The following is a 15938-nucleotide window of genomic DNA, read 5'->3' as shown; positions in this document are numbered from 1 at the left end:
TTGATTGATTGGTTGCCCGAAGAGTGAAACTAATGAAATGAGTCGATCTGCATGGCACGTATCAAACACTTAATGAAGTGATTCCTGGAAGTGTGCAGTGAATCGTTGTGCTGCTTCTGACAGCGATGAAACCGAAAGATCATCTTCTGTTTGTGTTTTTAATGCCTTGCTTTAATTTGCTGTACTCGCTTTGGTGATTATGCAAATACGGCGTGTTTTGATTATGCAATACTCCACTTTTGGGTCATTGCTGACTGTGTGTAGGAGATTTACTTTGTTTTATTAGTCGTGGTTAATGTATCTGGGTGCACATGTGTGCTTGTGTTACGAATGGCACTGTTTACCAAGTAATTTAATCGGCAAGTGTCTATGTTTAGCATTTTCATTAGTTCTCTGTAAAATGTTACTGCACTGTTAATTCAGTTTTGTGTTTGAGCTTATAATGTAGAGGCCTGCTGTTTAGTAACTATCTAAAATCTCCACACTAAGGGTCTGTTCACAGTTGGCAGTTTTGGTTTGACTAAAATTCTAAAATTGCAGTAAATCTTTAGCCAATAAAAATGGCATTGTTGCTTTTTAGCTGAAAGAAAATGTATGCTTCTGCTGTAGCCATTGTTATAGTGCTATGCATTCAGCAGTTTGATATTAATTAATTTTGTGCATGTGTGAGATTCTCCAGCATACATTTTAAAAATGTCTTAAAAAACTTTGTCGATTTAATTCTATAGATAAAAGAAAGTCACTGACAGTGTCAATGAACCAAAATCAAATGATCCTGGGACCACAAAGGAAAACATGAGATTTATTTTTATTTGGCTTTAAATGATTTTGTAATATATTTATTCAATTCTATGCAGTTACAAAAGCTACTCAGTTAAATTTTTGACTTCTGCTTTGCCTATAATAGTAGTTATTTAATAAATAAGAACTTTATCAGAATAATATATTGGATTTTTTTTTTCTTAAATAGATTCTATCCGAATTTTAGGAATACTTTCAATAAATTCAAAGTGAGATTGTTTTTTTAATTTATATTATAATATATACATTTTATAATATCAAATTAATTAAAATTAAAAACTGTAACATTAATACAATCGCTGAAAAGATGGAAATATGAATGCTTTCAAATGAACTTGTGGTTTGGCTGAAATATAACACAACACAGACCAAAGAGGTCTAAATCAGGGCTGCTAGGGCTGTCTAAATATATGAAACTAATAATAATAATAATATATTTTCCTCATTCGTTTAAAAATAAATTAAAAAACATTATTTTAATCATATTAAATAATGCATATATATATATATATATATATATATATATATATATATATATATATATATATATATATTTTATTTTTTTTTTTTTTTGACTTTTTTTTTTTTTGACTTTTTTTTTTTTGACATTTTAAAATGAACCCATCATAATGAAAACACAAGAATTCACTTTATACCACAATGGAGTTGAATGATTTCATTAGTCAAGCTGCACATGTCTTTGTCTTGATTTGCTCACTGAGGACTTCTGAATAGTGGTCGATCTGTTGAGCAACAATATGTTCATCTGAAAAAAATATGAATTCATTTACAACATTTGATTGAAACATTTCTTTGATTGCTTTTCTGTAGCTTAATAATAAAACAAATCAATGAAATTGATAGAATTAGAAAAAATTAGAAAAGGCAATGTGTATTAAAGGCATTAGCTCCAACACCCCTAAATTCTCCCTCACTTTTCAGATGAGATAGCGGGCCAAAAGGTTACCATGGGCCAACTTTGACCTGCAGGCTCTAGTTTGGGCATTTCTGGTCTAAATGAACTAAAAAAAACACAAGATGGTGTCACTAGATGCAACCCTAAACAGACTTCATCTTCTTGCTTCATTTTTTTATTTGCCTGTGTGATAGAAGATATCCTGACTCATGTTTTACTGGCATGTTTGATGTCACACATTTTAGAAGCAAATTATATAGTATAGCCCAGCACACAGCATTGTTTGCTCTAAAATACGTTGTCTTTGTTTTGTATTTTTAGGTTCTACCCTTATCAGGCAAAGAACCATATATGGCGACATTGATCACAATATATATTTTTAAATATATATATATTATATCAAATCTAACAGCTTTTACACTACATGTTTTTCCAAAGTGCTCTTTAAAGGGTTAAATCTGGAAGTGTGGACACAAAATAAAAAATGGATCTTCTATGATCTGGACTAGATGAACTACAAGTGTGAACACTCCCTGAGTAACTTGCATTTAACAGGAGTATAACAGCATTTTTTTCGTCTAATTCCCTCCAGATTTCCTTTTTAACAGTCCTGTGCTGAAAGACTTTCAGAGCTTCTTCTTTCTTTTCAATCGTCTGCCTGCTGATTGTCTGTCAGTTTTTTTTTTACTCGTCCCTTTTAATCCCAATCTGTTTGCATTTAGGTGCGAAAGGGCGCTCCAGCGGGTCCCACCCCATACGGAGGAGCGCACCTGTCAGCCTCCACTGACGGACGCTATAATGTGAGTGCCAGTTTCCATTGATGTCTGCTCTGACATGCCAGTTGCAGATTTGTGATGTGTGACAGACCTGTGCTTGTCCTTTTCAGCATCCAAAAGCAGGAGAGAAGTACGGGAGTGGGACTGATAGCGACTATGACAACTCTCAAACATATGACGTCTCCATTGGGTTAGCGCAACACACACTGAACTCAAACACACCAGATTCGGCAATGTTTGATTTAATGGCTCGTTTCCACTGACTGGTACAGTGCGGTACGGTTTGGGTCGGTACGGGTCACCTTTATGAGGCTTGCGTTTCCACTACCAAGGGTACCCTTTTGGTGGGCGTAGTGTATGACAGAAATTTTCATTCGCATATACGATATATAGCCTACAGTCAGTGAAAACCTCTCATCTGTGTCTGCAATCTTCAGCAGCACGTCTTTGAGAGTAATTTCATCATTCCCAGTTTATATAAGTCCAAAAGGTGATGATAAAAATTAAAACAAGGCAGTTTATTCACGTTTGCTGAAAAAATAGTGTGCTCCTTTTTTCCAGCTTCTTTTTTTAGCTCTTCACTCTCGTCAATAATTAAGCGCATGTTATTATCATCAGGTCAAGTAGTTTGTTATTTCAGTAAAAAACTACGAGGCACAGGGTAGATTCTGCTCGACTCCATGGCTTTGTGGCTGTTCATCAAGACGAAGACAAGGTTTGTTTGAGCCCGGATTGACCATGACTCGTTATTATATGTATATATAATTCCGGTGTAATCTCTCAGCTGTGTGTGTATTTTAAACATGGTGGGATTTTAGATTTCATTCTGGCTTGTTGGGTAAGCGAATGACGTATCTCTGTAAACCAATAGCGTTCAGCTGCACGTCTAGCTCCGCCTTTTAGTACCCTTTCTTGTTTTTGGTACCCTTTCGAAAGGTTGCTGAAAAAGTGTAAGGGTACGGTTTGTTTCGGTACGCCTTTTGAACTGTACTGTTACACTCAATGGAAACGGGTCATAACAGAATTGATTTTTTTTTATTGCGAACAGAGCTTTACAGCATTTCATTATGAAAATTAATACCAAATTAAAGGTCCAACTCTTATTACAGATAGAAATGAGTTGCTGTCATTGTATTAACTTTGTACTTGAAATATATTTAGAAATGGTCAAGTTATATTGAAATAAAATTATATATTAATTTAATTTATCAGATAACATGTGAAAGTTTTTATTTTGTGACAGGGCAGGAGTAATATATTTGTATATATATGTAATTTATCTACAAATAAGAAACCGTAATATACACTGTATAGTAATATGGGTCATACTTTACTAACATGAACTAAGTATGAACAATTCTTGTAGAGCATTTATTAACCAGTTTAACATCTGCTAATGCATTAACATACAAATCCATGCATGTTAATGTTAGTTAATGCATCGTGAGTTAACAAACAAAAAATGAACAACTGTATTTTCATGAACTAACGTCAGTTAACAGGAACAAACAATGAACAATACATTCATTACAGTATTTGTTCATGTTAGTAAACATTAACTAACCTTATTTTTAAGTGTTATCATAATATGTTCGTTACTATTACTAGTAATTAGTTACTAGTTACTAATCTATTACTAGTTATAAAATAGCTAACATTATTAATTGTATTATGATTTTTTGGGAAGTATAACAACATTACCAAATTAATATTTTGTGTGTTATTATTATTATTTTATTGTAATTTGTTTTTACGTCAAGCAAAAATTGGTATTTATCATTTGTATAAATGTTTTTGTAATGCACATCTATTTGTGCATATTTATATTCGATAAATATTTGTAATATAATTTTTTGTACAATGGTGAAATAATATTATAATAAATATGTATTTTTTAAAAACAGTTACAATATGTAATATTAATAATAAAAAGAATGAATATTTAATGAAGCACAATAGTGACATAATTGTTTTTGTTTCTGATATTGTCTGAAAATATTTTACAGTAATATATCAATATTTTTCTTAGTTATTTATTGATTTTCATAAATACCTTAACTACTACTAACTTACTAATAGTAATAACTTAACTAGCTACTTAAAACTTAACTTGCTAAAGATTAAAGTCATTCCTTTAGCCTGTAAATCTGAGTGTTTTTATAGGTGAGTGATGATGTGTGTTATCTCCACTGTTAGTGTGGGCCGCAGCAGTGAGGAGGACAGCAGGGGGGATGTAGACGACACCGAGGGCGATCCTGACCCCACACTGCCCTGCACAGAGGACGTCATCCTTAAAACTGAACAGGTCACCAAAAACATCCAGGAGCTCCTGAGAGCTGCTCAAGAGTTCAAGCACGACAGGTCTGATGGACTCTTACCTGTCAAGCTGATTGCAGAGTTGCTTTTCTACAGTAAAAAAATAAACTTATTCTAACATTTGTCTTTGGTTGCAGTTTTGTGCCATGCTCAGAGAAAATCCACTTAGCTGTGACAGAAATGGCCTCGCTGTTTCCCAAGGTAAATAACTGCGGATTTTTCAAAATGTCCTAGGAAATTTAAGCATACTACTATGTTTTTGTTAGGCTACGTACACTATCCATACCCTAGCTCTTATCAAGAATCTGCTAAAAGATTAAGAGATATTTCATTGCAACTTTATCTAAGGTGAATACAAAAACAAGGTAAAAAGTAAAAGGCTACGGTCTATTTTTCCTTTTGTCTACAATAATTTCATGTTTATTGTTTTGTTTTGGGGGGTTTTGCAAAGTGAGTAAAAGTTAAAAAAATATCTGCTCGCTCACAATTAAATTGGAAAACAAAAACGAGACCAAAATCATTCACTATATGAAACCTATTATAATGCAATGACCTTTAATATACAATAACTTTGAACTCTTTAGAGTCTTTTCAGCAAAGAGTAACCTTTGTGCAAACGGTAGAGTCCAGCTACAATCCTGCTCCAACACACATGCCTCATAGTTTTCAAATAAGCCGGAATGACTTGATTATCTGGATCAGGTTTATTTAGTGTTGAACTTTGTTGGGTTGTGGCCCTTTAGGATCGGAGTTTGACACCCCTGCTGTAGGGCTTTTGTTTTATTTATTGAGAATAATATAGTTAAATGATATCACACAAGCAAGAGTGCCTGTGTTCTGAAGTATCAGTTTGAATGTGATCACAACTGTGGTATCGATTTTATATAACAGTCCAACAAAGATGAAGTTAGATAATGTTTTTTTCCTTTGCCAGTGAAAATATTTGTGTGGTGTTTCGTTTATGTAGGAATGTTTTTAAACGAATCACTTGAGTGAATGATCAAATCACAAACAGTTGCTTGCTTCATTTCTAAATGAATCACCCATTTAGAACAAATGGAGTTAAAGGTTCAGGACACCCTGGAGAACATTTTTTTTATATTAACAGATTTGTGTGTGTTGAGCATCAGTTAAGACAATGTTAGCACCTGTCAGCTTTAATTGTGGGGAAAACTGAATAATTTTGAGCTTTTGTAAGCTACAATCGCTCAAAATCGGCGACGTAGCGCAGTACTGCAAGTGCAATGATGACGGGTCGGTTTCTCATTATTATTCATAGCGGAGTTTTCTTATCCTATGAGAAGAGCCGGCTGCTTAATTATTCATGAGACCTGCCAGAGTCAAGCCCGCGCTGTGAGACACGTCACGGACCCACGGCACGGGCACACAGTATTTAGCCGTTCATGAAGGCTCATATGCGTTTGTTTCCATGATCCACGGGGTTTGTTGCATGTTTTCCCCCGCGATCTTGTCAGGGCCGATCATACAGCAAAGCTGTGTGTGTGCTGCAAGCATTTTTGTAGGGAGAGCAGGACGCTGTCTTTAATCAGGAATTCGTTCACATTCAGACACATCACTGTGCTGCTGTGTTTGCCTAAATCCTCCAGATTACCAGCAGGGCTAACGGTTAAAATAGACAGGTCAGGAGACCTGCTGCACTGAGTCTGCTGGATACGGGGATTGAGGGAGAAGTCCTCATTTATAGGGTTTACATGAACACACTTATCTTTATAATGATATAAATTGTGGTTATGTGTATATGAAATTACGAATAACATGTAGCAGGGCATTAAATCACTGTTCATTTCTTTGCGTTTTAACTTTGTAAACTATAAACTCATGCGTCTCCTCACGGTTTGTCTTAATTTGTAAGCTTGCTTCGTTCGCTCATGTTTTCCCCTGCTGGCCACGCCCACTCCTGCCCGATGCTCGCGGAGCTTTACGCCCATTAAACATGCATCTTTTGAAAAAATTCTGAAGTAGACTTTAACCGAAAGTGTGGGGTGTCATGGCCCTTTAATGATTCAGTGAATCACATAGCAGGACTCTGACTTGCAGCCATCTACTGGTGGTTTAAAGGTGCGTGTCCACCAAAGTCTGCAGAAGTTCTTTTTTCCCCAAATCTTGAGTGTTTTTTTTCCCTGCTGTTGTGAATGGAAACTTTGTATTTTTTAACATCAACAGCGCAATGAGGCTTTGAGGTTTGTGTGTTCTGTGGGTGCTGTGTTCACCAGGTGGCACATGTGAATAAATCACATTATTTGCGTGTAAATATTTTGAGCTTACTTGCTTCATTTGCGTGTCAAATTCACTTCACAATAGATGCGTATTTGTATCATGAGCAGGGCTTCTGTCTGCCCGGTGACTAGCATTGTTGCTAAATGGCTAACATGGATTTTATTGGGAAAGTAGCTGTGATTTAGGAAGGCTGAAGAGCAGCGTAATTTCGTTCAGCATCATGTCTTGTGCACTAGATCCTGATTTCAGAGGAGCACCCAATTCTCCCAGTTCATCAACTCCTCCAGAAACTATACCTGGATAATGGAAGCTTTCAGCTGTGCTTGGAACTTAGCCGAGCCCAGTTTGATGAACTGTTGTTCGGTGTCTGCAAGAGGATTTCCCCTCGGGACACCAACAACACTCACTACTACATAATCACGCCCCCATAAATAAAGGCTCTTGATTAACATGGCGCGAATGTCCGCTAATGTTCAGATTTTTTAAGTCAAGCGATTCATGCCTCAAACGAGCAAATCGCTCAACTCGCTATAGGACTACAGGACTATAGGACTTTTTGCTCAATAATGCACCTAGTTTAATCTAGGTTATTCTCTTATTGTTTTGCTAATGTACACACAAAAAAATGAGTTATACTTTTGGCTTAAAAATGTCAAACCAGATGCACTGAATCTCTATGTCCTCCTCTTTGTTTCCCTCAGAGACCAGCGCTGGATGCAGTACGTTCTTCCTTGAAGCTCCTGGCAGCAAGTGCGTCACGTTTGCAGGTGGAGTGTCGTAAAGCGGCGCCTTCGGACTCGTCGGCCAGTACAGTGGACTACCAGCTTCTTACCCAGCAGGTCATCCAGTGCGCATACGACATTGCCAAAGCCGCCAAGCAGCTGGTCACCATCACCACCCGCGAAAAAAAACAGTGACCCGTCCGGCACACTGGGCTCCATCGGGCAGGGGAAAAGACTGAGAAATGGGAGCAGACACTGAGTAAAAACTGACGGCTGGGAATCGTTAGTCAGGTGATGAAAAAAAAGTGCTATGAGGGAGCGAAGACGGAGTGATGAATCCAGCTCTGGGCATCTGGATGCAGAGATGTGGGAGAAGCCGAATGGAGCGGCCTGCTTTTCCTTGCACTCCTTTTCTTATATCTATATGGTTGAACACTACACAACAGAGGATTGATGGTCAGTGAGCGCATGGGCGGCTGCTGTTTGGTTCTTTTTGTGAAACACACAGGCACTCCTAACCTACAGAGAGCCAGAAATGTTCATTTGTTTTCAGTTTTCCATCTCCCTTTCGATTGATTTTTGTGTTTTTAAAGTGCCGCTCCATTGACTCGTTTCTCTTGGGACAAATGTATTGACTTGCGAAAACAACACACTGGAGTTATTTTAATGATTATGACTTCTGTTTCATATTATTGTTACTGTTATTGATGTCTTCTTTTGATTTTTTATTTTATTTTAATTTTTTTTGTCACACAGAGCTTTGCGAACATTAACGGGGTGAACAGTAACCTGTGAAAACTAACCGGAACACTCCCGTCCTCCAGTGATAGAAGCACTGGTTCACTCACACAGTGTTTTACTTCACTATTTTGTTTTAATCAAGGTGTGTTGTACACTAGCCAAAGGAGCAGAGGAGAGTGAAGACACTACAGTTGCGGATTCCTCTGTTTGTTTGTTGTTTGTCGTGTTTGAGCACAAAGACAGAAGTTGGGGTACAAAAACGGGGGCTCGTCCGGGATACGTCCCGGCTTTTCTCATCTCATTGCATCTCAATCCCTACGTTAGTGGGTTTGTTATCAGAACAATGCAAATGTGTTAGCACAATCATCACATTAGCTCATTAGTTTAGGACAAAACCACCCATTTCGGACACGATGTCTTTTACTTATTAGATTATCTGCACATGATTGACTTAATCGAATGGCCTTCATCAGTTTAGCAGAGACTCTTCTGGACCAGGCTTTTTTTTGTGTGTGTGGTTGGTTGTCCGTTTGAAAATATTTGATTTTGATTTCCTGCCGTTGTTTATTTTTCTTGTTTTTAATTTAGCACACATCTAATGTTTTTTTAATGTAAGAAGACCCTAATTATGTTTCATAAGCTACAATCATGTGAATGTTGATGGTTGAAGATGACCACTATCAATGTTCTCAACACTAACATTTCAGAGACAGTGACAGGGAAAAATACGGGATGTCCATCTGCTGCATCAGGACCAGTGAAGTCACATTCTGTGGTGGTAGATGGGGCAATCGGGGTTTCTTTTTTGTTGAATTGGGGCAAATGAGCACCTCGCTTTATGGATGTTCATGGGAGAGGAGTTAAACTGGAGCTTTCAGGATAAACGCACATACATGAACGTTTATCCGCCTGAGGCTTGATGCCACGTTTGTGTGCGAGCGTGATCAAATCAAGTATTTGTTGTACAGTTACTTTGCATTTTTAGATGTCATGCTATGAGCCTTAAACCTCCTTTTTTCCATATTGGTTTTACCCACCAGCCTTTTAAGTTAAGCCATTTTTTCATTCTTGCCTTTTGTTTCTTGAACTTGGGGAATGGGATATTCTTAGCGTCCCTAAAAACGTGTCAAAAAGATTGTCTGATCATTGCCTTTGCACATCTGCTAGACTGACTTTAATCCGCAATCAAGTGACTGGCGTCTCTCTCTTTCACACTAGAAGCACATGGTGAGTAAAATCAGTGTATGCATTGTTTATTTTTATTTTTTCTAGATTTTTAATTTCCCACTAAACATGTCACTGTTAGATGGTTTACTGTAATGATGCCTTGGGAGAAAGAGTTTGGGCCATTATTAAATAAGCACTAAATTCAGAGAGGATTATGGGAAAGGGAGTAATTGCACACACTAGGTCCAACTCTGATTCCTTTTGAAGTAGTTTGTAGGCATTTTCCCAGCAGTCCTGCTGCAGATGCATTCATTGTTCACGTAACGCACCAGTGGAATTATTTTTAAACCGACTAATTGACACTATTCTGTGATCAGTCATACTAGCTGCACCTACCTGTTAGGACTGTTCTTTATCACTCAGTTGTTCTTACTTGAGAGATTAGCTGATGGGTGAAATTCGTTTAGCAGAGGCTACCTGTAAAATATAGAAATTAAATAAAAGACTAAGCAAAACCATTTAAATCGTAATAAAGACTCATAAGCTGTACATTTGTAATAAACAAAACCGAAAGTTCATTGTGTCCTGTGTTTTTTTTTTTTATCAATGTGTTTTACACATTTGTGCAAATGCCAACATTAATCAAGGTTAAATCAACTTAAAAAAATTGTTTTGGCTCAAATCTTGGATTGAAAAATATATTGACAGTCTGACACAACTATGATAAATATGATGAACCTATGGATAAAAGGTCAACCAGGTGGCTACTGCCTGTTAAAGAGTAAGTGTTTTTTGAAATGTTAAATTTGAGCAGAAATGATATACAGAATAAGACCAATATTCAAAAGTAAAATAATGATAGTGAGTATTTATTTTGTCCGTTTGATTATTTTCGTCATAGGATGTATGCTGTTTCCTGTTTGCATTTTATTCAAAGGTTAAATGCAGTGCCTACACTTTGTGTTTACATTATAGCCTGCATTTGCTGTTATATCAACTTAAAGGGTTGTAAAACCATGTATCAAGTACCAATGTAATACCAAAAGGTTTTATATAAAAGTATATATATATACTGAGTCGCGACAGCTCCGGGCCGCAGCACACATTACTCTCGGGCCGATTCTTACGGCTTACGGCCGCCGCATCTGGCCCGATTGATAAGGGCCGGAATCGGGCAGTGAGTCCACAAGCATCCGAGTCCGGCAGCCGGAGTCGGGCCGTGGTAAGTCTCCGGCAGGCGAGAATCTAGCCGGAACTGGCCCGAGTGTATTTTGCTATTTGGGACCCAGGCCCGGCGCCAGGAAGTCAAACCTGAGGGGGCACTTTAAATCCATAGGGGGGCACTAGACCTGGTGACTGATTTTGGTCTCTTTATAAAAACTGGGGTGCACAAACTCTTTCTGAGGGGGCAATCTAAAAATACAGCTCCTGAGATCTGACATTCAGGGCTAATGATGAAACTTCTGCTCAGACAGCGATGTTTACGAGCGAGCTAAATGCTGCATTGTGTAACTATGGTACACAGACGGTACTGCTACTTCATAGTAGCCTAAATATCATTTTGAAATCCCGCCAAGACTCTCAAAGAGCGTAAAAGAGTAATAAGAGTTGAGCATGATATGACGTGAATACTAGTTAGCTCCCAAAGAAATATACATTGGATGTCGCCTACCCTGATGTTGTCTATTGGAAGGAATGCGTCAATAGAGCCGCCATTTTAGTACAGGGTAGCGCTCCTTTGAAATGAACGCTTCTTTTAATTGAGCGCCATCTAGCGGTCACATAATCTAATGACTAAATATTATGACAACTTGTTCAACTTCTTTTATAAATATATATAACGACTTTTTTTCCCCTCACCACCACACTGGTCTTTTTCACGTCAAAATTTTGTTGTTGGAAACTATTTTATATACTTAAATTTGACTTTTGCATGCTAAAAGTGCTTGAGTAAGAGACGTGTTAATTTGGGTCATTAAAAAAAACTCCCTATGATGTGTAGCCTATACCTGCTGTAGTCAACCTAAATCCTACTGTAGGTTGACATAAAACCAAAACAACACTCATTCTTGTCTTAGGACATTTTATTAAGCAAATTTTAAAATAACAGTAAGTTCATGACGTGTTAAATATATAGTATAATTTGCTGGTTTTAAACATACAGAATAATAATAAATATAGTTATAAAACAACCATAACATAACCCTTATGTCTTAGAACATCTTTGATTAACTTTTTATTACCTACACCAAATGTTGACTAATGAAGGTCCATTTATAACAACCAGTTATTTGTTTGACTACTGCATTGTCAAACCATGTTGCATACAAATGCATTCAACAGACTTACATGACAGTGCATTGCTGTAGAGGACAAATAAAACACGAGACAGCTGTTTAGAAAGAGTATAGTTTATTTAGTTTGACATGCAAACAAGACAAACTTTCAGAAAACAACCCGGAAACATTATAACGCGCGCGTCCGTGAATATAACCCGCGCTTGTCTTTAACTGTTGTCTTCAATGGTCCTTCTTTGCTCAACAGCTTAGCTGAAAAACAAAGCAAAACATTACAGCAGTCAGACAAAGAGCATAGAATCACCAAGAGGCGACACTTTACAATTTGGGAAACAACAGCGCGCTTTTTGAATAAATTAAATAAAAATAAAGCAGCTGCTTTTCATTGCGACAGCAATAAGATCCAATGGACGGCCGATCGTTTTCACTTCAAAACGGCAGAATCCGGGGCTGGTGCTCTTGGTCATTCTAAGCTCTTTGCATGAAGTTAAATCACAACAGTAACCATGGTGTCTATTTCAAACTATAGTAAACTAAAGTTTGAAACTATAGTTTAAAATAGACGATGATTGGGCCTCGCTACTCCCACCCACCATAACCCTCGCAGCGAGGTCCCACTACCGGCCCCCCTTGTTTCCCTGAGGGTCTTCGGGGGTTGTTTGTTCCCTGCCTAGGGCTCAAAGGCCGCCTCGCCCCAGGGAGTGCACGAGAAGACCGGGCGCCAGGCCGTGCCAGTATTCACTGGATGTTGCTCGGCGGCACATTTCGAGCAACAAACACGTAATATTCTTTGCGATGTTACGTTTATGTACGCAAACCACAGGGAACTACAGCACAGACGGGCCCGAGTGAAGCTTCACGAAGAGGACTTCGTAAGATTGGCGTGGCTCCACTCGTACCCGTCGGTATTGAACTCACCTTGGTCAAGTAAAAACAGCAACACCGAACGAACTGACAACGCTGATAGAGCACACAAGCTTTATAGGAGTACAGATGCAAATTTTTACAAGGCACGTCACTGCTGTCTCGTTGTCATGGCGAGCGCTGAAGAGGGCTCACCTGATTGGAGGACACAGATTCGGGAATCTGCGTCACGGCGAGTTGCCCTCTGCCTTACACAAAAATATATTAAACATATTCAATATGTATATTTTTTACATTTTTGGTGCTGTGTAATATTCTGGGATGCAGTAGAATATGGAGACAGATGAATATAATTGGGTATATGCCGAGCTAGTGTTGTTCCCATATACCTATACACTTCCGGTGACCGGTTATTGTGAGTTTTTTCCATTTTATACGGTTCCTTTTACAGCATTCATGTTGTAATGTAATTAAAATACATTCAGTTAAATAAACTTTGGCATTCATTCAGTTGTTCAAGCGTAAAACCAGACAAATGGCCTTTTACTCGCACTCGCCCGTCAGGATCGGCAGGATAGCGCTGGGGTAAAATAAATGCTCATATTATAAAGACATGGCGGAGAAAATGTAATTTAATGCAGTGCTTCTAGTACAATCTGAGACCCACTTCATATCGGATATCACTCAGCCAGTGGAGATGATTTTTTAAAGAAAACAGACCTTAAAAAACGTGCAGATTTTTCCTTTGGCATAACGTTACAGTTCGCCGGAAGCGCTTAACACAGGTTACTGGCAAATTAAAAGTCCTATTAGCATGCTTCAGCATATACCCTAAAATCCCAGAATGTATTTCGAAAAAGAGTAGTGGTTTAACCCTGGCATCCTGGCCAAATTTACCCACTGGCCTCTGTCCATCATCGAGGCCTCCTAGTCCTAACCATCCCCATATCATAATTGGCTTCATTAATCTTTCTTCTCTCTCTGTGGTGTGCGGTCTGGTGGAAAATGGCTGCTGTCGCTTCATCCAGGTGGATGCTACACTGGTGGTAGATGAGGAGATTGCTACTCAATAAATACCAAACTAGCTAAATTTAATAACAATATTTCCCCTAAATGCTCATTTTGTTCTCAATATGATTAAACTCTAAACCATTTATTTTGGGAGTGTACTTACTGTAAAGTGTTTTGGGTTGACTTTTCCAATTTCATTAAAAAATTCTTATTTCCAAACTTCTGTATTTTCCAAAAATTGTATTCTTTGGTTACTCTCTGAGTGTAGATCCTTTTCATTGTAAATTTATTATTGATTTATTGCTTTTTTAAACAAAATTTTACATCCATAAATGTAAATGTTCAAAGAAACACCCTTACTTTTTTATTTTCATGACTTTGAAATTTATGTGAACTCTTTAAAAGACTCTAACAATTACACTGCATTTAAAACGCTTTCTTGGTGTAAATCATTTAAACTTGTTTAACTTGCTGGAATTATATTTATGTAACCCTCTTTGTTCATACTATAGCTTAGTAATGTTCTTTCTTGCATAAATGAAAAAGTAGATGAAAAGATTCCCGCTATGTGTAAAGCGCTTTGAGTGCCAAGAAAAGTGCTATAGAAATGTAAGGAATTATTATTGTTATTATAAAGCACTGTTCATCATGATATAGCCATTCTCATAATTCAATTGCTAGGTCATATATTTAAAAATATTTAAATGTGTGTTCTGAAGGTTGGAAGGATGGGGATGTTAGTAATTAATGACAGAAACAATTTTCAGTTTGAGTGAACAATCCTTTATAAAAACTGGGGGGCACAAACTCTTTCTGAGGGGGCAATGCCCCCCTTTGCCCCTCGTAGCGCCGGGCCTGCTGGGACCTCAAGGATTGTTTATGCATGATTGATGCATTTTCCCGCCGAATTTAGCTGGTTTTCCACGTCAGATTTACAGATTTATTTTTTGTAACATTACTTCGAACTAAATTTTGCTAAAATATTTTAAACATCTTGAGAGATTGTACTAAATAGCTTCATGATTACTATGGAGCCTTATTTTCCACCAAATAGTTAAGGATTACTACTCCCCACTGAAGAAATTAGCCAAGTTAATTAACGTTACCTCAGACTTAAGGTAAGGCGATTTTAATTAAAACATACACTGCTTATTATTAGGCTGGCTTGTGAAAGCAAGCCAGACTACTGAAATCCTATTTTTCTTCTGAGACTAAAAATCAAAGTATCTCTTTCTAGAGCTTTTGAGCTATGACCACCAAACTCACACCAGACCTCCAAACTGGTCTGACTCGGTGTGCTATATCTTTTACGACCAATCCGACTTTTGGTTTTCCGAAAAACATTGCGGGGCCGACGAAAAAATCCTGTAGACTTAACCAAACTTTGTGACCTCATAACTCTGCATCAGACTGTCACACAGACTTCTAGCTGGGCTCATTTAACTCAGACTACCTGTCTGTAACTGAGGAGTTTTAACTTTCTGGCCACGCCCTAGCAACCACTTATGGGACCCTAGAAACTGTCTCATAGACTTCCATTCCAAAGATTGTCATTGACTTTAAATTGGATCCATCTCTGTGAGCTCATAACTCTGCACCAGACTGTCCTACAGACTAATGGCTGAGCTCATTTAACTCAGTCTAGCCAGCAGCCAATCATTGATGGCCTTTTAACTTTCTAGCCACACCCCTAACAACCAGATACTGTCCCCTAGCAACTATCCCATAGACTTCCATTTTAAGTGACTGTCATTGACTTAACATTGAATCTATCTCTGTCTGTCAGTACTTTTTCAAACTACTATAATCTATCTATCTATCTATCTATCTATCTATCTATCTATCTATCTATCTATCTATCTATCTATCTATCTATCTATCTATCTATCTATCTATCCTTTTTAAATAAACTCTTACGAACAGGCTTTCTCAAGCCAGCCTGAAAATTTGTCCTGACGAACTTTAATAATCTAGTTATTATTACTGCACTTTTTCAATAGAAATGTGTGGACATAACCGGGACTACAATATTTGAATTAATTTATTTGTTACAGTGTTAAACTGCCTACATCTAATCGCCATTAGGTTG

General features: G+C 37.6%; 1 protein-coding gene across 4 annotated transcripts in view; it reads left to right on the top strand.

Annotated features, from left to right (window-relative positions):
• The window catches only part of git1 (G protein-coupled receptor kinase interacting ArfGAP 1), a 49187-nt gene extending 38934 nt beyond the window's left edge, over positions 1–10253 (top strand). For all 4 annotated transcript variants that reach the window (XM_073923784.1, XM_005157670.4, XM_009291756.4 and 1 more), the window contains 5 exons: positions 2440–2517; positions 2604–2683; positions 4690–4854; positions 4947–5010; positions 7749–10253. In XM_073923784.1, coding sequence (XP_073779885.1) covers positions 2440–2517; positions 2604–2683; positions 4690–4854; positions 4947–5010; positions 7749–7964 — 603 coding nt within the window. In that variant the 3' untranslated portion in view covers positions 7965–10253. The remainder of the gene's footprint in view (positions 1–2439; positions 2518–2603; positions 2684–4689; positions 4855–4946; positions 5011–7748) is intronic.
• Positions 10254–15938: the final 5685 nt, after the last annotated feature.

The sequence above is a fragment of the Danio rerio genome, chromosome 15 (genome assembly GCF_049306965.1).
Source record: "Danio rerio strain Tuebingen ecotype United States chromosome 15, GRCz12tu, whole genome shotgun sequence".
Classification (NCBI taxonomy): domain Eukaryota; kingdom Metazoa; phylum Chordata; class Actinopteri; order Cypriniformes; family Danionidae; genus Danio; species Danio rerio.
This window is presented reverse-complemented; position numbering and strand designations above follow the sequence as displayed.